This window comes from Thermobia domestica, chromosome 13 (assembly GCF_964235325.1).
Source record: "Thermobia domestica chromosome 13, izTheDome1.hap1.1, whole genome shotgun sequence".
NCBI lineage: Eukaryota > Metazoa > Arthropoda > Insecta > Zygentoma > Lepismatidae > Thermobia > Thermobia domestica.
In genome coordinates, this window is record NC_137466.1 from 20402984 (window position 1) to 20422537 (window position 19554).

The following is a 19554-nucleotide window of genomic DNA, read 5'->3' on the forward strand; positions in this document are numbered from 1 at the left end:
ATGCTTTCGATCATGTTCAAAGTGGACTAATAATGTTTTATCAGTTTTTTCTCATTCATATATTGACCATTACCCGGGGAGAATCTTCTGAAATCATCAATGATTATCATTAGTTTTTCATTACAAATCAAAGGCTAATAATGAAATATTGAACATACTTAAAATTTTGTTTTCTTCTGTGGATATTAGATTTGCAATTCATATAATGTTCCCTTCTAATCGAATTTGAGAGAAAAGTAGTTGCCGAAGATTTATTAAAAGAAATATTCTCAGTCCTCTGATGAAAATAGGAACACACTTTTAAGGAAAAAAACAAAACAAAAGGACACATAAACAGGAGTACAGGGTTTGAACACATAAACTTCTGATTGATAGACTATTGACCCAAACCGCTCGACCAGTTCGTACGTCTTCTCTGCGCTTCTTCAGACTTTTGTGTAAAGTGGTTTCCTGCTCCAAACTTTTTTTTTTTTTTTTTTTTATGTCGATACGACTATAAGTTTGTGGTGAATATTTGGGCATTACAGCTCTCGCAATGCATAAAAGTCTTTTTCGTATAAACTACATTCAAGTTTATGTCCTAGTAACTTATATACAACAGGTTGAATCTCTGGAATTGGGAGTGATCGTAAATGTTTTCACAGTTAGGAGATCGGATATGCAAACCCGCTTAACGTGGGGATTTACTTCTGTGAAATTTGGTACATATGATATAATCAGCACCACACCTACTCGCCTTTATCAATAGGTACACCTTCACACAGACCGGGGAGAACTCTTGAGATGCGTTAGAACGAGGATAAAGCAGGGATAAAAGTGAGGGGAATGCAGGAGAACGTCGTTGGTAGTGATGAGCTCAAGAGTCTTGGTCTTGCAGTTTTTGCAAGAGTCTTGCATGCAAGACGAAGACCAGGAATCCCGATACAAGACCAGGACCAAGCCCAATGGGTGCAAGACCAAGACCAAGACCATACCAGCAAGACGAAGTCTCTTGCGTAAAAGTCTTGCACAAGTACCGGTTGTACTTGATTTTTTTATAGAATGTAAAAGAGGAAGGGGAAAATTTATTACATCTTTCACTTGAATTTTTTGGCTTCAGTAAAAATGCCGCTGGTGTGATTGTGTTCCGAGTACATAGTTCATGCAATCCATGTGTTTTGATCTGTCCTTGTACCATATAGCTACAGTATGTTGTTTTCTGAATTGTTTTCTGTAGCTATTACTCCTTTTCAACCCACACAGGTCAAAACCCTGGAAACCCAGGCCCAAAGACCGTCGTATAGATCTGTATTCTGTGCCCGGCTCGACCCGGCCCGGCCTAAATCTCGAGCCGTGCGGACACAAACGAGCTGGACCCTAAACTCGCCGGGCAGAAACGAGCCGGGCTCTAAACGGGCCAGGCGTAACCGGCCTGAGAACAACTAAGTCTGATATGTCAAGTCAATTCTTCAATATGCAATGGAAAATGAGAAATGTGTCGTCATAATATTGCAATGTCTATTTGTCCTTCTCGAGTGGGAAAATCGTGTGAAAGTTACCCAAGGTTTGCTTTCTATATTCCTATTCTGTCTGTCTATTTGTTATCTGTACTTGCTCTATGCAGCCATGTTTATTATATAATAATACAACTCATGGACGTAAAAGGCCTGTAGACCCAACTACACTCGTACTTGTAGTGCGTTACGAGTAACAGAGAAGATATGTAAAATTGCTACACCGTATGTAATACCAATATTACAAATACTACTGGTAATACTACTATAACTATTACGATTACGGATGCTAGTGCAATTCCACTATTACCGCCACTTCTACTACTACTCAATACTATGGTAAGTAGTGCTCTCAACGGGTCGGGTCGGGTCTGGTTGAAGATCGACCCAACCCGACCCGTGACCCGACCCGAGTGAACTGACCCGTGATCCGATCCGATTGACCTGACCCGACAACCAGACCCGAGCTGACCCGACAACCCAACCCGAGTTGACCCGATTGACCCGACCGGACAACCCGACCCGAGTAGCCTGACTCGACAACCCGCCCCGAGCTGACCCGACCCGAGTTGACAAGACCTGACTCGATCCGTAACCCGACCCGAGTCGGGTCGGGTCGGGTCAGGTCAACCGGACCCGTTTGAGAGCACTATGGTCACGACACTGGGTGAACGCCAAAATGCACTCCCATTGGGAATTAAACCCGGACCACGTGTACCGAAGTCTTACACGTTAACCATTAGCTAGATCAAGCGGGGAATTTGTATATGCATCTTAATGAATATTTGGCACTTTTGAGGTTTAGTTATTTCTTTTTATAACTGATGCCAGTGTCCGACGTGGCAGAAATTTATTTTTTTCTTGCTTTAGTTCTATGTGACGAAATTTTTATTCAAGGTCAGTGTTCTCACCTGTTCGTACGGCAGGGGGTCTTCTCCATAGGCGCCGACACGAGGAAAACATTGGGGGGGGGTCAACCACTGTAAACAGGAACAAGGAATTTGTTAGATGTAGGGTTAGTTGGTTAAAAAACAATTGATTTTAATCAGTGATGGATTTAAGCACTTTGCAGCCTGAGTCCCCCCCCCTCCACACACACACCAATTCTGGTTAACAGCTTTCATTCGTTTTCTCCCCAGCGGCGCAAATCGAGGAACGGGCAAGACATTTTTTATAAGCGATGTTCAAAGTATTTATGAAGTTGAAAAACAATGCTGTGGAGTATCACGGGAGCAGAGTTGTCTTCAACAATGGGAAGTGGGTAGATTTGAGGCTTATTTTGGGGTATGAAGGAGATGAGACTCATATTACGGTAGATGAATCTGATTTCTAAGGTAAACTTGTTGTATATTACATATCAGGCGATGAAGTAGTGGTACATACATCAGTATTACAAATCAGTGCCGTTAACACATTCTGAAATCTGAATACATGCATATTTATAATTGGTATGTTTCTACTTAGGCAAAAAAAAACACATTTAAAATCGGATTATGGGGGGACAGTTCCCCCAGCTCCAAGATTGGAGGGAACATGCCCCCCTCAGCACCCCGGGATTTGCGCCAGTGTTTCTCCCTATTTACGTTCCTCGTTTCTGTGCGCCAACAATGAACTACTGACAGCTCGTCACAATGCAGTTGCAGCCCTCCTTGCTGGTCTAGTGGATATCGCGTGTGCCTTTGGTGCAGAGTCCCGAGTTCGATTCCCGGTGGGACAGCATTGAACGACAGTGGATCGGATTTCACCTTAAATTGTAGGTCCACGTCTCATATAGCCGCGCTGCTATAAAGATACGCTGAATGATAATCAACTCAATTCAACAATTTAGTTGCAACAATTCAGGAACGATAATGGCTAATAATTCATTATAACCAATAAACTGTTTAGCCTTTTATCGCATAATAGGTTTAGTTATTTTCTCAACGGACATCGATGGAACATATGACTATTTGCCCTTAAATGAGAAGTGTCCGTAAAAGGAAGTGTTTTCTCCCACAAAACACATATTTTTGAATGATACAGTGCGGCTTTCTGCACCTATATTTACTTGTAAAATAGATGTAATATTAAGATATGACGACCAAAATTTAAATTTCTCATTAAATTCTAATATTATGTTAATCTAAACTCACTTGTGTTTAATTGACACTTTCTTCCATCCAGGTGCAAGTTTGTAGGCGGCAAACGGAGAATTACTTCTTTAACATATCACAGGTTTGCTTGTGGATTTCAATGCGCATTATAAATTCGTCTGCAATAAGATCAAGATCGAGTCCTGCAGAAAGTTCTTGATGACATTTTAAAATTGCTAACGCGTTGAGAACTTTTTGTTCCATAATAGATCGTAGATAGGACTTTAGTCGTCTTAATGAAGAAAAAGAAAAGGAAAACCACTTACCTGCTGTGAAAGTGGTGAATGGTAGCTGAAAAAAAAAAAAAACGATGGAATATGTATCCCTATTATCAATCACTGACAGATTCATTCTGCACTTTTTTCGTTCTCACTACAAAACGATCCATTTTTCAAATTTGCAATTAACACTATTTACCAGTAAATAGTGAATGAATAAATGAATAAATAAAACTAAAACACTTCACTAAAACTCACATTCCTCTTCTTCCAGAAAACAAACGATAACAGGTCACCAGAATAACGTTTTCTTTTTTCTGTCAACACCAGCGATAAACTAAAACACCGAAATAATACGAAACCTTTGAAACAAAAAACAAGGGATGTATACGTTACTGTCAGCGGTTTCTCCACAAAATCATCAAAAGCCAATATGTGAAAAATATAGAAAGAAAGAAAATCAGAAGAAAGGGACGGAGGCAGCTATGATTTTGTGCAATCAAGGGTCATAAACCCCTATTTCTCCAAACAGGGGTCATAAACCTCTACCATGTGTATAAAGGACTAGCAGGGGAAAGTTCAGTGGGCTTCCAGGATTCCTAGAAAAAAAGGCCCACTATACTTGTCCTTACATCATATACAGTACTAATAAAATTCTAAATACTTACATCATTACAGTACAACGGTAATTCTTTTTCCCTCTCTGTTTGCTTTGATACTCCAGGACGACAATGCTCATCAGTCCAGTTACCAGTAAAGAATTGAAGCTGGGAGGGGGAGGTAAAAAAACATAAGAACCATATAATCTCTTTCCTCCTTTCAATAAAAAGTCTGAACTAAATACTCTTCTGAAAATGAAGGTGCACCTGAGTAGTCAGTTTTCAAAAAACATCAAGTCTGGAAAAAGTATTTTGAAGAAATAAAAATACGAAAACAGAACTGAAACATTGGGGGGTCAGCCCCCTCACCGGTTACATTGGGGGGCTGAAGGGGACTGAGCCCCCAGGTTCTGGCGCCTATACCACTGGCAACAAAACGCATTGTGGATAATGAGACGAAATATGTAGCGAGTTCGATGAAAATATGAATAGAAGCGCAGTTAAACATATACTACAATGTGACATTACATTCGACAAGTGAGGGCAGAGGCGTAGCACGTAAAGACAGTGGAGGAGGGCGGGTAAGCGTGGAGTATAGCGTAGAGGAAAAGTTCCATAGATGAACACATACGAGCGTACTTGAGGTGAATAGCATAGTAATATATGGTGGACATGGTGAAGTACATAAATAGAGGGTAGAAAGGTAGGGGGCAACGGCTTCCCACCTTCCTGAGCGGCTCCCACCTTCCACAGCAGTGTTTTGCACTTTCTCTGCCTTGCCCTCTCCGTCTGTCAGCTTTCAAATGCGGTACAATACTTCTCCACAACCATTTATCGTGGGCAGTCAATTATGTTGCACTACCTTTCTTTGTACCCTATACTTTTAGTCATACTTCTCGATCATTCTTATTCATGTTCAACGCATACTTCCAACCAGGCACGTGGCAAGTCAGGACTTTAGGGGGGAGGGAGAATCCTAGGATGTTGAGGGAATACACTGACAGTATCACGTACGACAAACATATGGAAATGCATGCCTAGATGTATACAACAGTCTATACACATCGAACTGTTACGAGGGAAGATGGTCCGGACCCTACGGACAATAACCTCCATAGCTCTCTTTCTTCCATTTCTGCTTCACGGTGTCGTCTACAGCCTATCTATAGTTTGTGATTGATTACTTGACCATGTATTATTACTGTACTATTACCCTGACGTCTTGCTTCTCCGTTTACCTCAATTATATGATAATTTTTACTGGTGCTTACTCACCCCCTCCTCTGTTGTTATGTGCTATGCCTCTGTCCTCACTTGTCAGAGTATTGTCGAATTGTGATTCCATATTGTAGTAAATCATTAACTGCGCTTTTGTGCATATTTTCATCCAACTCCGTCCATATTTTGTTTCATTATCCACAACATGTTTTGTTGTCAGTGTCCCTACTTCCCCCCCTTAAGTACGGTACGGTTGCGATCGCGGGTTTTCCCCACCTATTGATTTTCTTGTTCACTAACACAAATCGATTGACCATAGTCTCGTTCCACATTTCGTGTGACACCAGAAAAAGGTCCCTTGTAAGTTTATCTATGTTCAGAGTTAACGTTCTGGAATTCTTTGGAAGTACATCTGGTCCCTCGCTTTGAATGCTTCTTATCGTACAATAACAGTTCACTTGGGTTTGAAATTCTCAAATAAAAAATGCCAATTGGAGATGTTTGGTGCATTTAACAAGAAGCATAGGATGAATAAATTACACTAAATTGAATTTAATTTCCTAAATAAAATTGCGAGAATTTCAAATCTGGTTATCAGTCAATTTAAAATTTTTCTACAATGTTCTATTTAAGAGAGAAGAAAAATTAGGGCAGCCACTGCCCGCTCTAGGCTTTCCCTGGCTACGGACCTGATTGTGCCACAATTTATGCCCTATCTTTTTGTACCAACGTCGACGTCCGACATTTTTCTTAATAAGGTGGGGTCAGTCCACACCTTGTCATTTGGTGGTGTTTTTAACACCCTTTTTCCACCTTTGGAAGATACTAACCACTGCACCTTGTGGACACCTTATAAGTCACACTATTTCTGAGATGCTTGTTCCCAGCTGTCCGGCCATCATATACTGGCCGCCTATAAACCTCTAATGAATCGCTCCCCTTCCCCATTCTACTCACAAATACCACTCTGACTGCCCGACCCGCTGAGATTTCTGTCAATAGTTTTCCTTCAGAACAACAAAATGAAATGAAATGAAATCTTTGAGTTTTACGTCCCACGGTTATGCCGGTCAGGCTAAAGGAGACGGTGATGATGAGTAATGAATGAAATGGTGGAATGAAGAAAGTGGGAGGAAACGGGAGAACCCCGAGAAAACCCACGCACACGGTGTTTGTCCACCACAAAGTTCACTTGGCGGAGGCTGGGATCGAACCCGGGACCCCTAGCACCAGAGGTGAACGCTCTACCACTGAGCCACCGCGGCCCTCTTCAGAACAACAATTCTGAGAGAGCAATTGCGGATGAGTGGGAGAGAATGATGGGGAAAACTTAGAGAAATATTTATAAAGCTCTGCAGGGCTTGAGATCTCCCCCCCCCAAAAAAAAAACAAAATAAATTACTGCAACCAAACTTTTTTTCCATTCGAAACGTAATATAGGTATAATGTTGTAATAAAAACAGGTTTATTGCTATTTTGGATTTAGACTCCGTTTCAGACCAAAAATCTAAATATTGTTGTTACTGTCTTAAAATAATGAAGCTGACAGGAGAGTTTTAACCTACACATAAATAAGATTAAAAAGGTTACATATTTTACAGTTTTATTTTTCTTTATTTTCTGCTAAGCGGTTACTTACGCGCCTTTGACGTAGGAGACCCGGATTCGATTCCCGGCGGGAGCTCATGTAATTCGGATTGCACGTCAATCAGTAGGTCTGTCTCACACCCTCGCTGCTGAAAGGGATGCTAAACTCAAAATCAAGTCAACTTGTTTCTCCTTATTTCTAAAAAAGAACGAAGCTAAATTATTACTAAATAAATTTTTAGGTGCTAAATAGTAAATCTTACGATAATGCAAACACATTTATATTTACCATGGTTTTAAAACTCCTCTCTTTTCTTAGCTTACTCTGGATTTCTGTAATTGAATAGTAGTTATTAAAGAACTTGTTGCTCGAACAAAGCCAAATATCTAAAGCCTTTACAGATAGCACATCCTTGCCAGTAACGGAATGGGTCACAAAATTTGGATCCGTGACCTGCAAGATCTAGAAGCAGTCAGATCTATGGCCCTCCAGACCGGCGACCCGGTCTAATTCGAACACGACGTAACACTGTCATATAGGGGTCTACATGGAGAGTATGTGTGAGGGTGCTAGCCAAATTCTAACGAACACCATTTTCTCTTCTCTTCTTCTCTTTAAATCTGTAATTCGTAATTTCATTTGTTGTGTCTCACTAAATATGTATGTATGAAAGGATTCCACTAAAAGACAACTACAAGGCTTATCAGCGTATCAAAGCGTGAGAATCAGAAAAGATGAGCTCCATATTTTTTCTTATGAAAGATCATCGAAGTTTAATCGAATGAACATTTAGAACTTGTTTAAAATATGAAAGATGTCACTGAACCTAAACGGTTTTTTATTTTTTTATTTTTCTTTCTTTTCTTTTTTCTTTCTTTTTCTTTTTCTTTTTTCTTTTTCTTTTTTTTTTGTATAGTCTATGTTCAAAAGCCAATATATTATTTTTCAGTATGCGAAGACGAATCAACTTATATTTGAAATATTTAAGACATAGTATCTTGAGTAAGAAATGTCAGATCAGGAATCAAATAAATGATTTCGAACTCGAATAGTGAACACCATTAATCAACTACAGAATTCTGCATTAATGTTGCAGTGCTGACATTTCGGCTGGTACTTGGTCGCCGAGTCTGTTCGAGTTTTCGAATCAGTCTGGGTCTCCGAATTGGATTGGATTCGATTTTAGTGTAACGTGTCGTTCAGCAGCAACGCTGTGAGAGACGTGGACCTACAATCTTGGGATCCGAACAACATAAGCTCTCGCTGGAAATCGAACACAAGTTTCCTACGCAATACTGGACCGGCCACGTTGGCTACTTGGCGATCGTGAAGGGCCCGAGGGCCGATGGACCCCGCAGGAACCACGAGGTGCTGGACCTGTAGGCTTTGGTCGAATTTTCGAGATTGCAAATACTTTCTTGAATCTTCCTATCAAAAAGGTGCGGAAGCCTAAGTTCGTCTTTCCGAAAGAAGTCTTCTTGAGGCCCCCTTGCTCATATCAGTACGGCCCTGTGAGCCAGTAAAATTTCACACTTGGCACAGAGTCCCCTTCTAACCCGTAACGGGCCGCTTATTCGCATTCACCTGTTGTCTCATGTACATAGGGCTGTATTAACCTATCCGGAGGGCCGGGGTCAGAAAAAAATATGTGGTCCCTGCTGACTTCACCTAATAAATTTCTATGAAAGTACAGTAGGAAAGTTAAGAAAATATGTTTCCAATTTTTCATCATATTTTATATTATGATGGTGATTGTATCTTCATGATTCCTTTTAGATAGCCAGTTGAGATTTTGATCAGACTAGAGGCCACTGTCTACTTGGAAGCTCGGGCTATAGCAACCCTTCCCTTAATCCGGCCCTCCATACTCAACAGAGTGATTTGTTTAGTAATTTGTACACTGCTTTCAAGTTTGTTCTTACCGTCCCATGTACTCAAGTCACATACGAGAAGGTATTTTCTAAATTGAAAATTGTTATAACTAAACTAAGGTCTACGATAAGTCAAAATCATTTGTCTCCTGTACTTTTTATGTTTACAGCAAAGATTTATTCCAGAATGTAGACAAAGGAAAAGTAATTGGTCTGATTGCTTCATCAAGCGAAGAACTGCGCAAATTAAACTCTCAAAGTAACTAAAGTATCTTTACGATTATATTTGATTGTCTCAGTATTATTGTAACTTTTTTGCGATGTTTTGTACTATATATTTATTCAATACATAAAATATGATTTTATCACTTATCATATTTTGCAACTAACGTGTTAAGTTCTATATATATATATATATATATATATATATATATATATATATATATATATATATGGGGGAGGGGGCTTTAAGGACTCGCACCAAGTGCCCTCAATTTAGCCAGCCCGACACTGCTCCTATGTCAAAGACACGTACGCTATTTACATAGCTACAAAGGAGTTCTGTGTATAAGACTTCTCGTTTCTCAGATCCGGACAAAGGTATGACACATGATTCCTTCCATCCTTGTTCCTTACAATAACACTAGTTAACAAAGATTTTCTTACATAAAAGGAAATACCTGTTCTTAAAGGAACTTTTTGCGCTGAATTCGAATATGCACTCGGTTTTTCTCCATCACGTACGATTTTCCCGTAACAGAGGGATTTTCGGGAAAATCCCTCAAAAATTTCCCTTTTCGTTTATTTTACACCCCAAGATCTTGTCCCCTTGCATATACTAACATAGAAATTATACCTAAGTATACTTTGATTCATATTTAACAAACCTCCAAGTTTCGTAATAATCGCTTTATTCTTTCTAGAGAAATAAATATGTTTGTATGTATACTGTGTGTACTGTTTATTGCACCTTATAGTAATGCTTTTAGATCTCTTAAGTTGAGGTAAAACGTTTTGCTTTATTACCACAAACACATATATAAAATATAATACAATATAATTTACAAGTGTGACAATTTACAATAAACAATAATACAAATGTACCAAAAGGTCATGAAAAGACAATCAAAACTATCACAATATATGAAACTTCTATTGGGTTACAAAAACGTACACTACTTTTTTTTTTTTTTTGTAAGAAATGTTACATTCTCTAACAAGACCCCAACATTAGTCCCCCATCATTGAAGGATCCCATCGTCCCTGGTACCTTTTTTCCATTGCCATTATATCTTGGTGGGATCTTTCCCCCTGTTCGTCGCTGAGAGCACCTAGGTTAGCAGGAAAGAAGCTGAGGTGGGAGTGCAAAAAGTGGATTTTTAAAGACATCCTACAACCCAACTCTTTGTATTTCTGTATCATGTCCTGTACGATTTCTGTGTAACTCTCAGCTTTGTTATTGCCCAGAAAGTTGCGCACAACACACTTAAATGCTGTCCAGGCAGCTAGCTCAGCACTGTTTAACTTGCTGTCAAAGCTATCATCAAGCATTAATTTCCTAATTTGGGGACCAATAAACACTCCCGCTGAAATCTTAGCATCACTCAGGTTAGGGAACTTATCTCGCAAATACTTGAAACCTTCACCAGATGTGTCCATGGCTTTGACAAAGTTTTTCATAAGTCCTAACTTGATATGAAGTGGCGGTAGTAATATCTTATTAGGATCTACCAAAGGAGCGTATTTGACGTTGCATTCTCCAGGTACGTAATTCACTCTAGGTTCCCATTCCTTCACTTCATAATGTTTGTCATCAGCTCGGCTATCCCATAAACATAAAAAACATTGGTACTTCGTGTAACCGCACTGCAGTCCTAATAAAATACCAACTACCTTGAGATCACAACATATTTGCCAACAATGGTCCTTGTAATTTATAAGATTTAGCAAAGTTGACATGGTGTCATAGGATTCCTTAATCTTCACTGAGTGCGCAAGTGGTATAGAAGGTTTTTTTATTTCCATTATGTAAAAGGACAGCTTTAAGGCTGACCTTTGACGCGTCGATAAATAACCTCCATTCTTCTGGAACGTAAGGAATTCCTAGCTCCGCCATCAACCCATTTATATCCGTACATACGCACACATTATCTTGCATTGAGAAATAGCTTGAAAATTGAACATGCCTTTTCCTGTACACTGATACGTTCGTTTCTGCATCCAATAAGTTCCACTGCTGGAGCCTTGATCCCAGAAGTTCCGCCTCTTGTTTTGTCAGGTGCAAATCACGGACTAGGTCATTAAGTTCACATTGCCGGATGAAATGTGGCTCGCGAACACAGTCAGGGATGAACGTTGGATCCTTGGATGTACATGTTGATGTCGATGGTTCATCAAGGTCATGATCATCATCAGAGTCTTTTGGCCATATCTCTTCCCAGTTGGTAGGGGGCTCGGGAAGTGGACGTTCATCCCCGTGCGGAATAGGTCTAATTGCGGATTTAACGTTGGGATAACTTATTGTGTATTTGCTTTTTTTAGAATGTCCCTTAACTACTGTGAGACAAAAATAACAATCATCCAGATGGTTGGTGGGTTCTCTCCACACCATTGGTACAGCAAATTTCATGAACCTCCCTTTCCCTTTGGCCCATGCAAGTAAAGTGACGTAGCACGACGCACAAATTATGTTGGGTGCCCAAGTTTTGTCCTGATCTCCCACACGACATCCGAAATATATATAATATGCTAGTTTCACCGATGGCGTAATGGATCTACACTGTCCTTTAACTACAAACTGGCCACACACATAACAAAAACTATTTGGTGAGTTAACACACGAACGCCGTCCTCTTGACGCCATTGTACTGATCACAAACTAAACTTCTAGTCTTAGTTGGGTATAATGCCGTTAAGATCAAACATGAAAGCACTCTTAGCAGCAAAGACAACTTTGAAAGTGAAGTAGTGTTAAACCACACGTCAATATAAAAATGTATAAAACTCCCTCACCAGGTGTCAAGAACACAAGAAAGAAAGAAATGCGCGGGGGGATGGGGGAAACGATACCGTAGTGGAAAATTCAGACTACATTAGTTCATTGTTGTCAACAATGAGTCTGTATTCCATTCTTTCTTTCTTTTGCATTCTGTTACATTTGATAACAAATATTGATAACCATTTCATGAACAAAACGAAAAAACTTGGAGAATTGTATATATATGTATTAAGATATGCATATACTGTACGTTTAAAAAAAAATATACGTTGGAAGTACATTCTATTTTTATACACGTTTCTAATTTACAGAGAGCAATACAAGTGTGTTGTTGACTATTGTAAATATTCATTTTTATGTCTGTGTTTGTAGTAATAAAGCAAATCGTTTTTACCCCAACTCAGGAGATCTGAAAGCATTACTATCAGGTGCAATAAACAGTGCACACAGTATACATACAAATATATTTATTTCTCTAGAAAGAACAAAGCGATTTTTACGAAACTTTTAGGGTTTATTAAATATAAATCAAGGTATACTTAGGTATAATTTCTATGTTACTATATGTAAGGGGACAGGAGCTAGGGGAATAAAATATCTGAAAAAGGGAAATTTTTGAGGGAATTTCCCGAAAATCCCTCTGTTACGGGAAAATTGTACGTGATGGAGAGAAACCGAGTGCATATTCGAATTCAGCGCAAAAAGTTCCTTTAAGATCAGGTGATTTTTCTCATGTAACAAACAAAAAGTTTAAATTTGTTATCTAGTGTAATTCAAGCTAGAGTAATCAGTCATAAAACTTTGTGCCACTTATTGCATATAGAATTACAAGGTATTTACATTTTAATGCAAACGTCTAATCGCATTAAATATAATACCAGACGACTGATTTTTAAAACTAAGACAACTTATTCTTTTTCAGCTCAAAATGATCAAAAATGTCAAACAAGGAACACAAGAAGATTAAATTACTGCGTCACTCTTCAGTCGGCAGATCTCAGGTGTTGTTCAGCTTAGTGTTAGTAAATTTTAAAAGTATTTCCATTTTTTCTTCTACACAGGACTCATTCTCTGCATACTCTCCTGCCTTCCTCCTGGGATTCTGAGGGACATCAGAAATGGACCTTCAAAAAGATTCGTGCTATTCGAGACAAAATACATATACACCATGACAGTCGTTTGACGTATCCGTGCAACAGGTAAGATGAAAAAGTAGGAAAAAGTAGGTTGCTACATGAATTATACCAGCTAACAAGAAATACCGTTAGAAGGTGTAAACTTCTCAGAGTGTACGGAATAACTAGAAAATGTTTCCTGTTGTATTCTTGTTTTTAGATCTGCTACGATAATTCAAGAACATGAGGACAGCTTTTGGACCGTGATGAGCGTCCAGGATAGATTCCATAACCATCCCTCCAACCACAGAAGGTTTGACGCTGTTATCGTAATCTATGGTAGTATCATGTCTTTCTCATTCGAAGAGGTACAGTCACTGCCGATCGTTACAATGTGCTCCGTGAAATGCACTGCAAACCTGTCCGCAAGTAACTAGCAACAATAGCCTTGAGAAGTAGTGTTCTAAGATTTACTTCAATGAATGCTTACATTATGTACTTCAATGCATGCCCTCAAAGACGGTTCACACTGTCCATGATCTGCATTGTAAAACTCTTCATTCACAGTCAGTAGCGGATTTAGGGGGGGGGGGCTAACGGGCTGAAGCCCCCCCAAAAAAAACTCATGTTTCAAAAATTCAAAATAAGCAATGAAAGTACAAACTGCTGACAATGTAAACTTACGTGCATAATATATTCCATTCAATAATAATTATTTTTCCAAATATATTTCATTATTTTAACACAATAAGATTCATTATATTTTCAAGGGCTACTTTAGACAAGGCTACGGGGTCCTATGCAGAGTTGTTCTGACGCATGATTAGTGCCATACTAAAGAGTTCGATTAACATATGTTTCCTGCAGTAGTCAGGCCTTCAGTATTACTCTAATCATACGTTAAAACGATTCTGCATAAGGCCCTACGGTGTCTACTTGCTACGTAACTGAGTACAGCCGAGTAAAGGAGGAACACAATTACGCTTACCGTCCGTAGCACGCAGAGTCGCAGAGTTACATTCCCGCCACTCGAAAGAATTGTGTTTTTGTTTGAGCTTTCTGTTCTTTATGATGTCGAAGCGTAAACAAATTGGCTTAAAATCATTTATAATCAAGACTGAAAAAAAGAAAAAAGCAAGTGGTGAAGAAGAACGTTTAGGTAATGATTCTTCCAGTGCTTCTTGTGAAACTATTCCAACTGGGCTCACAGCTGCAGTGCAAGCTAAGATAAGCAGCTCTGACTTAAAGACACTGTTCTGCAATGGACGACATTGGGAGTTTTGTAGGACAATGTGTAATTACAAATGAAGAAAAATACCACATTTTCACAAAAAACATGGACACCAAATTCAAACTATCAATTTCTACTTGTCCTTGAGCCCGGTCAAAATCGTAAATTCAATATAAAGTGGTTAGCCGATTTCCCTTGGTTGTCTTATAGTAGAAAGAATGAAGGTGCATACTGTAAGGTGTGTGTATTGTTTGGACCGGACGAAGCAGGAGAAAAACGAAAAACTCCTCTCGGGAATTTAGTGAAAACGCCGTTGAAAAAATATAAGCATGCGCTGAAAGTGTTTCGGGAACATGCAGGCAATGCTTATCACAAAAGTGCTATTGAAAAAAGTGTCAATTTTGTAAGAACTTTTGAAAACCTTGAACTTTTAATTGATGTATTGCTAAATGCTGAAGCCAAAAGAAGAAAACTGAAAACAGAAAGCGACTGATTCCCATTGTCAAAACCATAATGTCCTGTGGTCAGGAGAATATTCCTCTTCGTGGTCATCGTGATGACGGAATAATTGTACTTGACAAAGATACCAAAATAAATGACGGTAAATTCAGGTCACTGCTAAGATTTCGTGTTGATGCGGGGGACATAGAACTTGAAAAGCACTTGGAAACAGCGCCAAAATATGCCACATTTATTAGTAAGACTATCCAAAATGAATTAATCCAGTGTTGTGGTAATATCATTGCAAAAAAAAAAAAAAATCGAAAATGAAATACAAAAGTTGAAACTGTATTCTGTGATTGCCGATGAGACAACAGATGCCAGCTCAGCTGAACAATTGTCTGTGTGCATTCGTTATCTTGACACTTACTTATGTAAAGTGAAATATATGTTCTTATGTTTTATTCAAGTTAATGATATCACAGGTGAAGGTCTTGCAAAAAGTATTTTGAATAAATTTTCAGAACTAGGTTTAGATCTGTGTCACTTACGAGGGCGATCATATGATGGTGGAGCCAACATGGCAGGAAAGGTAAAAGGGGTACAGAATAGGATCCGGGAACTTAATCCGTTGGCAATATATATGCACTGTGCTTCCCACCAGTTAAATTTATCTTTAACACCCGCTTGTTCTTAACCAAGTATTAGAAATATGATAGGTACAGTGACAGAAGTAGTAAACTTTGTGCGGGACTCAGCCCAACGAATAGAAACGATGGAAAATTTAATCATTAGTCAACATCCTGAAGAAAAGAGGCACAAACTTAAAACTTTGTGTGAAACTCGTTTTGTTGAACGCCATGATAGCATTATATTTTTTCTTGATGTGTTTGATTCTGTTGTTGCATTTTTAAATTGTGTAGATGAAAACGTGCCATCGATAAAATCCGCTGGACTCCTGTCGTCTACTATGAGATTTGATTTTATTGTTGCACTTAACATTGTAGGCACAGTGCTTGGTCTTATTCTCTCACTTTCTCGCCAACTTCAGAATTCCTCTGTGGAGCTTCACCAGTGTTACAGAATGATAGATAATATTTTGCATCTTCTTAAGAAGTACCGTAATGACAATGAACATTATGATACTATTTTTTTAAAAGCAGAGGAAATAGCAAAACAAAATGGTGTTGTAATAGCATGTCCTCCTACAGTTAAAAGACAGGTACACAGATCTAGTGTAGAAGCATCAAATTCTCAAGAGTTCTACAGAAGGAATGTTTACCTTCCATTTTTGGACCACCTTATAAATGAATTGTCTTCCAGATTCTCATCAGTTCAATCTGATATTCTCCCCCTTTTTAAACTGTTACCAGCCTTTGTGAAAGAAGTTAAAGAAAATGATGTGGTTGAATCTGCTCGCAAATACCTGGAAGATTTTGATGGTTGTGAAGTTGCACTAAAAAGTGAAGTGGCTCTTTGGCGTGAGCATTGGCAAAATAAAAGCAATCCACCTAACAATGCAATAGAAGCATACAGTGACCCACTTACAGTGTTCTATCCCAATATAAAGAAACTTCTTCACTTACTATGTGTTCTACCTGTTACAACATGTTCTGCTGAAAGGAGCTTCTCCACTTTGAAATTGGTTAAGTCATATCTGCGGACAACAATGAGTGAAGAAAGACTGAATGGGCTTGCTCTAATGAACATTCATAGAGAAAATGTTTCCATTAGTGTTAAAGAAGTTATAGATCATTTTTCTCAATTGCATCCTCGACGAATGCAATTGTTATTCCAGTAAACCAGGTAAGATCAAATTAAACAATATTGCATTAGGCGTAAATGTTGTTACTTCTTCATTCTATTTTGTATATTTGTTACAATGAGGTTGTACACCATGTTTGTAGTTCCTTATAATTATGGTTCCTTAATGTAGCGTGTTTAGCACCATGTATAAATAATTTAGGAAGTTTTTTCTTCAATCGAACTAACTCATGTTGAAATATGCTTATCCAAGCCCCTCCCAAAAATATTTCCTGGATCCGCCACTGTTCACAGTATTCTACTGACACTACCACCGATTACTACATCTTTCGGTATTTCGGTTACTCCGATGTCCGGACGGTGCAACGTGCGGTTCACTACTTCTTCGCACTGCAAACTGTAGACTTTTTTCGGCATGGAATCCAATCCTACGTTGAGATACGACATGTAGCTTGCGACTACTGACTAACATGATATTGTATTTTCATTTCATTTTATTTTATTTTTCATTTTGAAGGTGCACAAGTTAGTTTGGCAATCAGTCGCACAAATACTATTTTGATAATGTATCTTCATTACAACGTCTTTGTTTGTTTAACTAGAATGGTTTCGTTCGTTTAACACTCATTTCCTGTTCCGAGGTGATGTGAAATCCTTAACGTTGAATCAAAATATATTAGCTCCTACCGCGAATCGAATCCTTGACCATGCGCTTTAGCAGCTTGGCCACATAGGACTTTTCGTTTCGACTTGGTTAGGGATATTGTAAATGGGAGTAAATTTTAAATTTGAAAGAAAGCATTGGATAATCCGCAACCCACGAAGATAAATGAAATATTTTCAATGTGTTTTACGCTAGAAGAGAAAGGTTGTTCATGCCTTTTCGTTCCAGTCTTTTAATATCAGTACTTCACTCTCCTGTCTGTTTTAGAATGGATTTGGTTTATAGGCATGCTATTCTTTGGCATTTCTCTTATTTTACGCACCTAAACTTATATACTCTATTTATTTAAGGAATAAGTCATATTTTACTCCCTACTCAAACTTATGGGTATGATCACACTCCTTGCTTATTTTGTCCTCACAAAGACTGGTTTTATAACAAACTTCTTCTATCTAATTCATTTTAGAAAGACTGCAGTGTGTCAGTGCCACACTTTTTCTCTTTGTTTACCTGAGTTCGAAGTAGATATGTCTGCTTTGAAACAAAGGGAAAGGATTAAATATTCAAGAGCTATCACCGCTAGTACTCTGATTAGATACGTAGATTAAGTGAAAAACTTATCAAAAGTTACTTTCGTATTATGTTGTTTCAGTTCTTAAGAATAAAATATTACAGAATCCTAAAAGAAATGAAAAATAAATAAATAAAATAAAAAAGAAAAGGGAATCGGATTTGATCCGGTGTCTAAATACTTTGCGAGTTTGTAGTCTTTCACTCTATTCACTCATCTACAGAGGCTACTTTATACCATACATTTTTTTGAGCCGTAGTGCGTCGTTTTGAGCCTCAAGAGAAGAGTTTTCTGTTTGTTTCTATATTTGCGTACGAAATCTTGATTTACTCCCTTCCTCCCTTCCTTTAGTTCCAGACCCAGCTGCTGTAATACATATACTGAATTTCCCTTCGCTACCACAAAAATACCTCGAAAGCACAATTGCCAGGATTGAAACTATCGAGCTTAATTTTATTTTTTGCTTATAATTTTATTATTTTCAATATTTTTGGTGGATATTTTATTACGAGGAATTCCTTCTGTCATTTCCACTGACTAATCACTTAACTTAAGCCAAAGGAGGAAGGAAAACGTAATAAATGCTTAAAATCGTGAACTACAGTATACGCAGAAGATTAATGAGCATGGATATGCATAACCCGGTCCTATACAATCAAAGAAACATTTTTCAAATTTGACAATTTCAAAAGCTTAAAGTATTCGTCTTACATTCCCCTCCTATAATTTAGGGAATAGACCAAGGTAAAATTAAGAGAGCATTGACTCCTATGACGTCATACAACATTACCAGGTCACGTGACATATCAGCCAACTAGAGCAGAGTTCGGGCAAAACTGGCCAAACGCTCCGAGTACTACTGTAACACTTTAAATCATTGGGAACCACTGGTATAGATCATCGCTATCTGTAGAGTGCTTCTCGCGCTTGGAATTTGTTTTTCCAATGTTGCATCATCATTGAAAATTTGTACCAATCCGCCACACTCCATCTGCAAATTAATGGACATCTTACTCCCTGCTGTCTTTGAATCGGAGTCTTTGATAGGGTTTCAGTTTGCCAATCACCCTTTTTATATTGGCAGTAGATCCTTTGCTACGTTAGCTGGCCCTACTTTCTTCCAAGCTGTAGTATCCTTTTCGGTGGAGAAATATTTTTGCATATGTGGATGACGTGATCTTAATGGAAACCGAACTTGTCCATTTCACTTAAGCGTTAGCGATTCTGATTTGATTTGTATCTTGTTCTAAGCTACGCTACAATCCACAGAAGACGCAATTATCATTTTTTAAAGGTGGATCACTACCCGGAAGTCAGTACACATTTAGCTCATTCCCTTAACTACTGCGCAATGAAACGTTACATATTATAAATATTGTACTATGAGATAGAGTTACGTTTAAGCTACAATATAAGACACAGATTCATTTGGTTCTGTCGTCTGATATCGAAAAAGACAACAAATAAAAGAAAATATTTGATTCGTTTCACAATGACCTCACAAGAAGGCACTTGCTGGTAGATCTTACTAGAAGTGCTCTGTTTTATGAAATGTTTATTTGTATGTGTAAAGAATTTTAAGGTAACAATCTTATAACGAAACAGATATATTTGTTTGACCGTTTTTCCTGTAATGTTTCATATTTTATTT

At 38.4% G+C, this 19554-nt stretch overlaps 1 protein-coding gene across 1 annotated transcript in view; it reads left to right on the top strand.

Moving 5' to 3' along the window:
• Positions 1-19554, top strand: part of LOC145668042 (uncharacterized) — a 289797-nt gene that overhangs the window by 212284 nt on the left and 57959 nt on the right. Inside the window, exon 2 of the mRNA XM_081735519.1 lies at positions 13179-13316. Coding sequence (XP_081591645.1) covers positions 13179-13316 — 138 coding nt within the window. The remainder of the gene's footprint in view (positions 1-13178; positions 13317-19554) is intronic.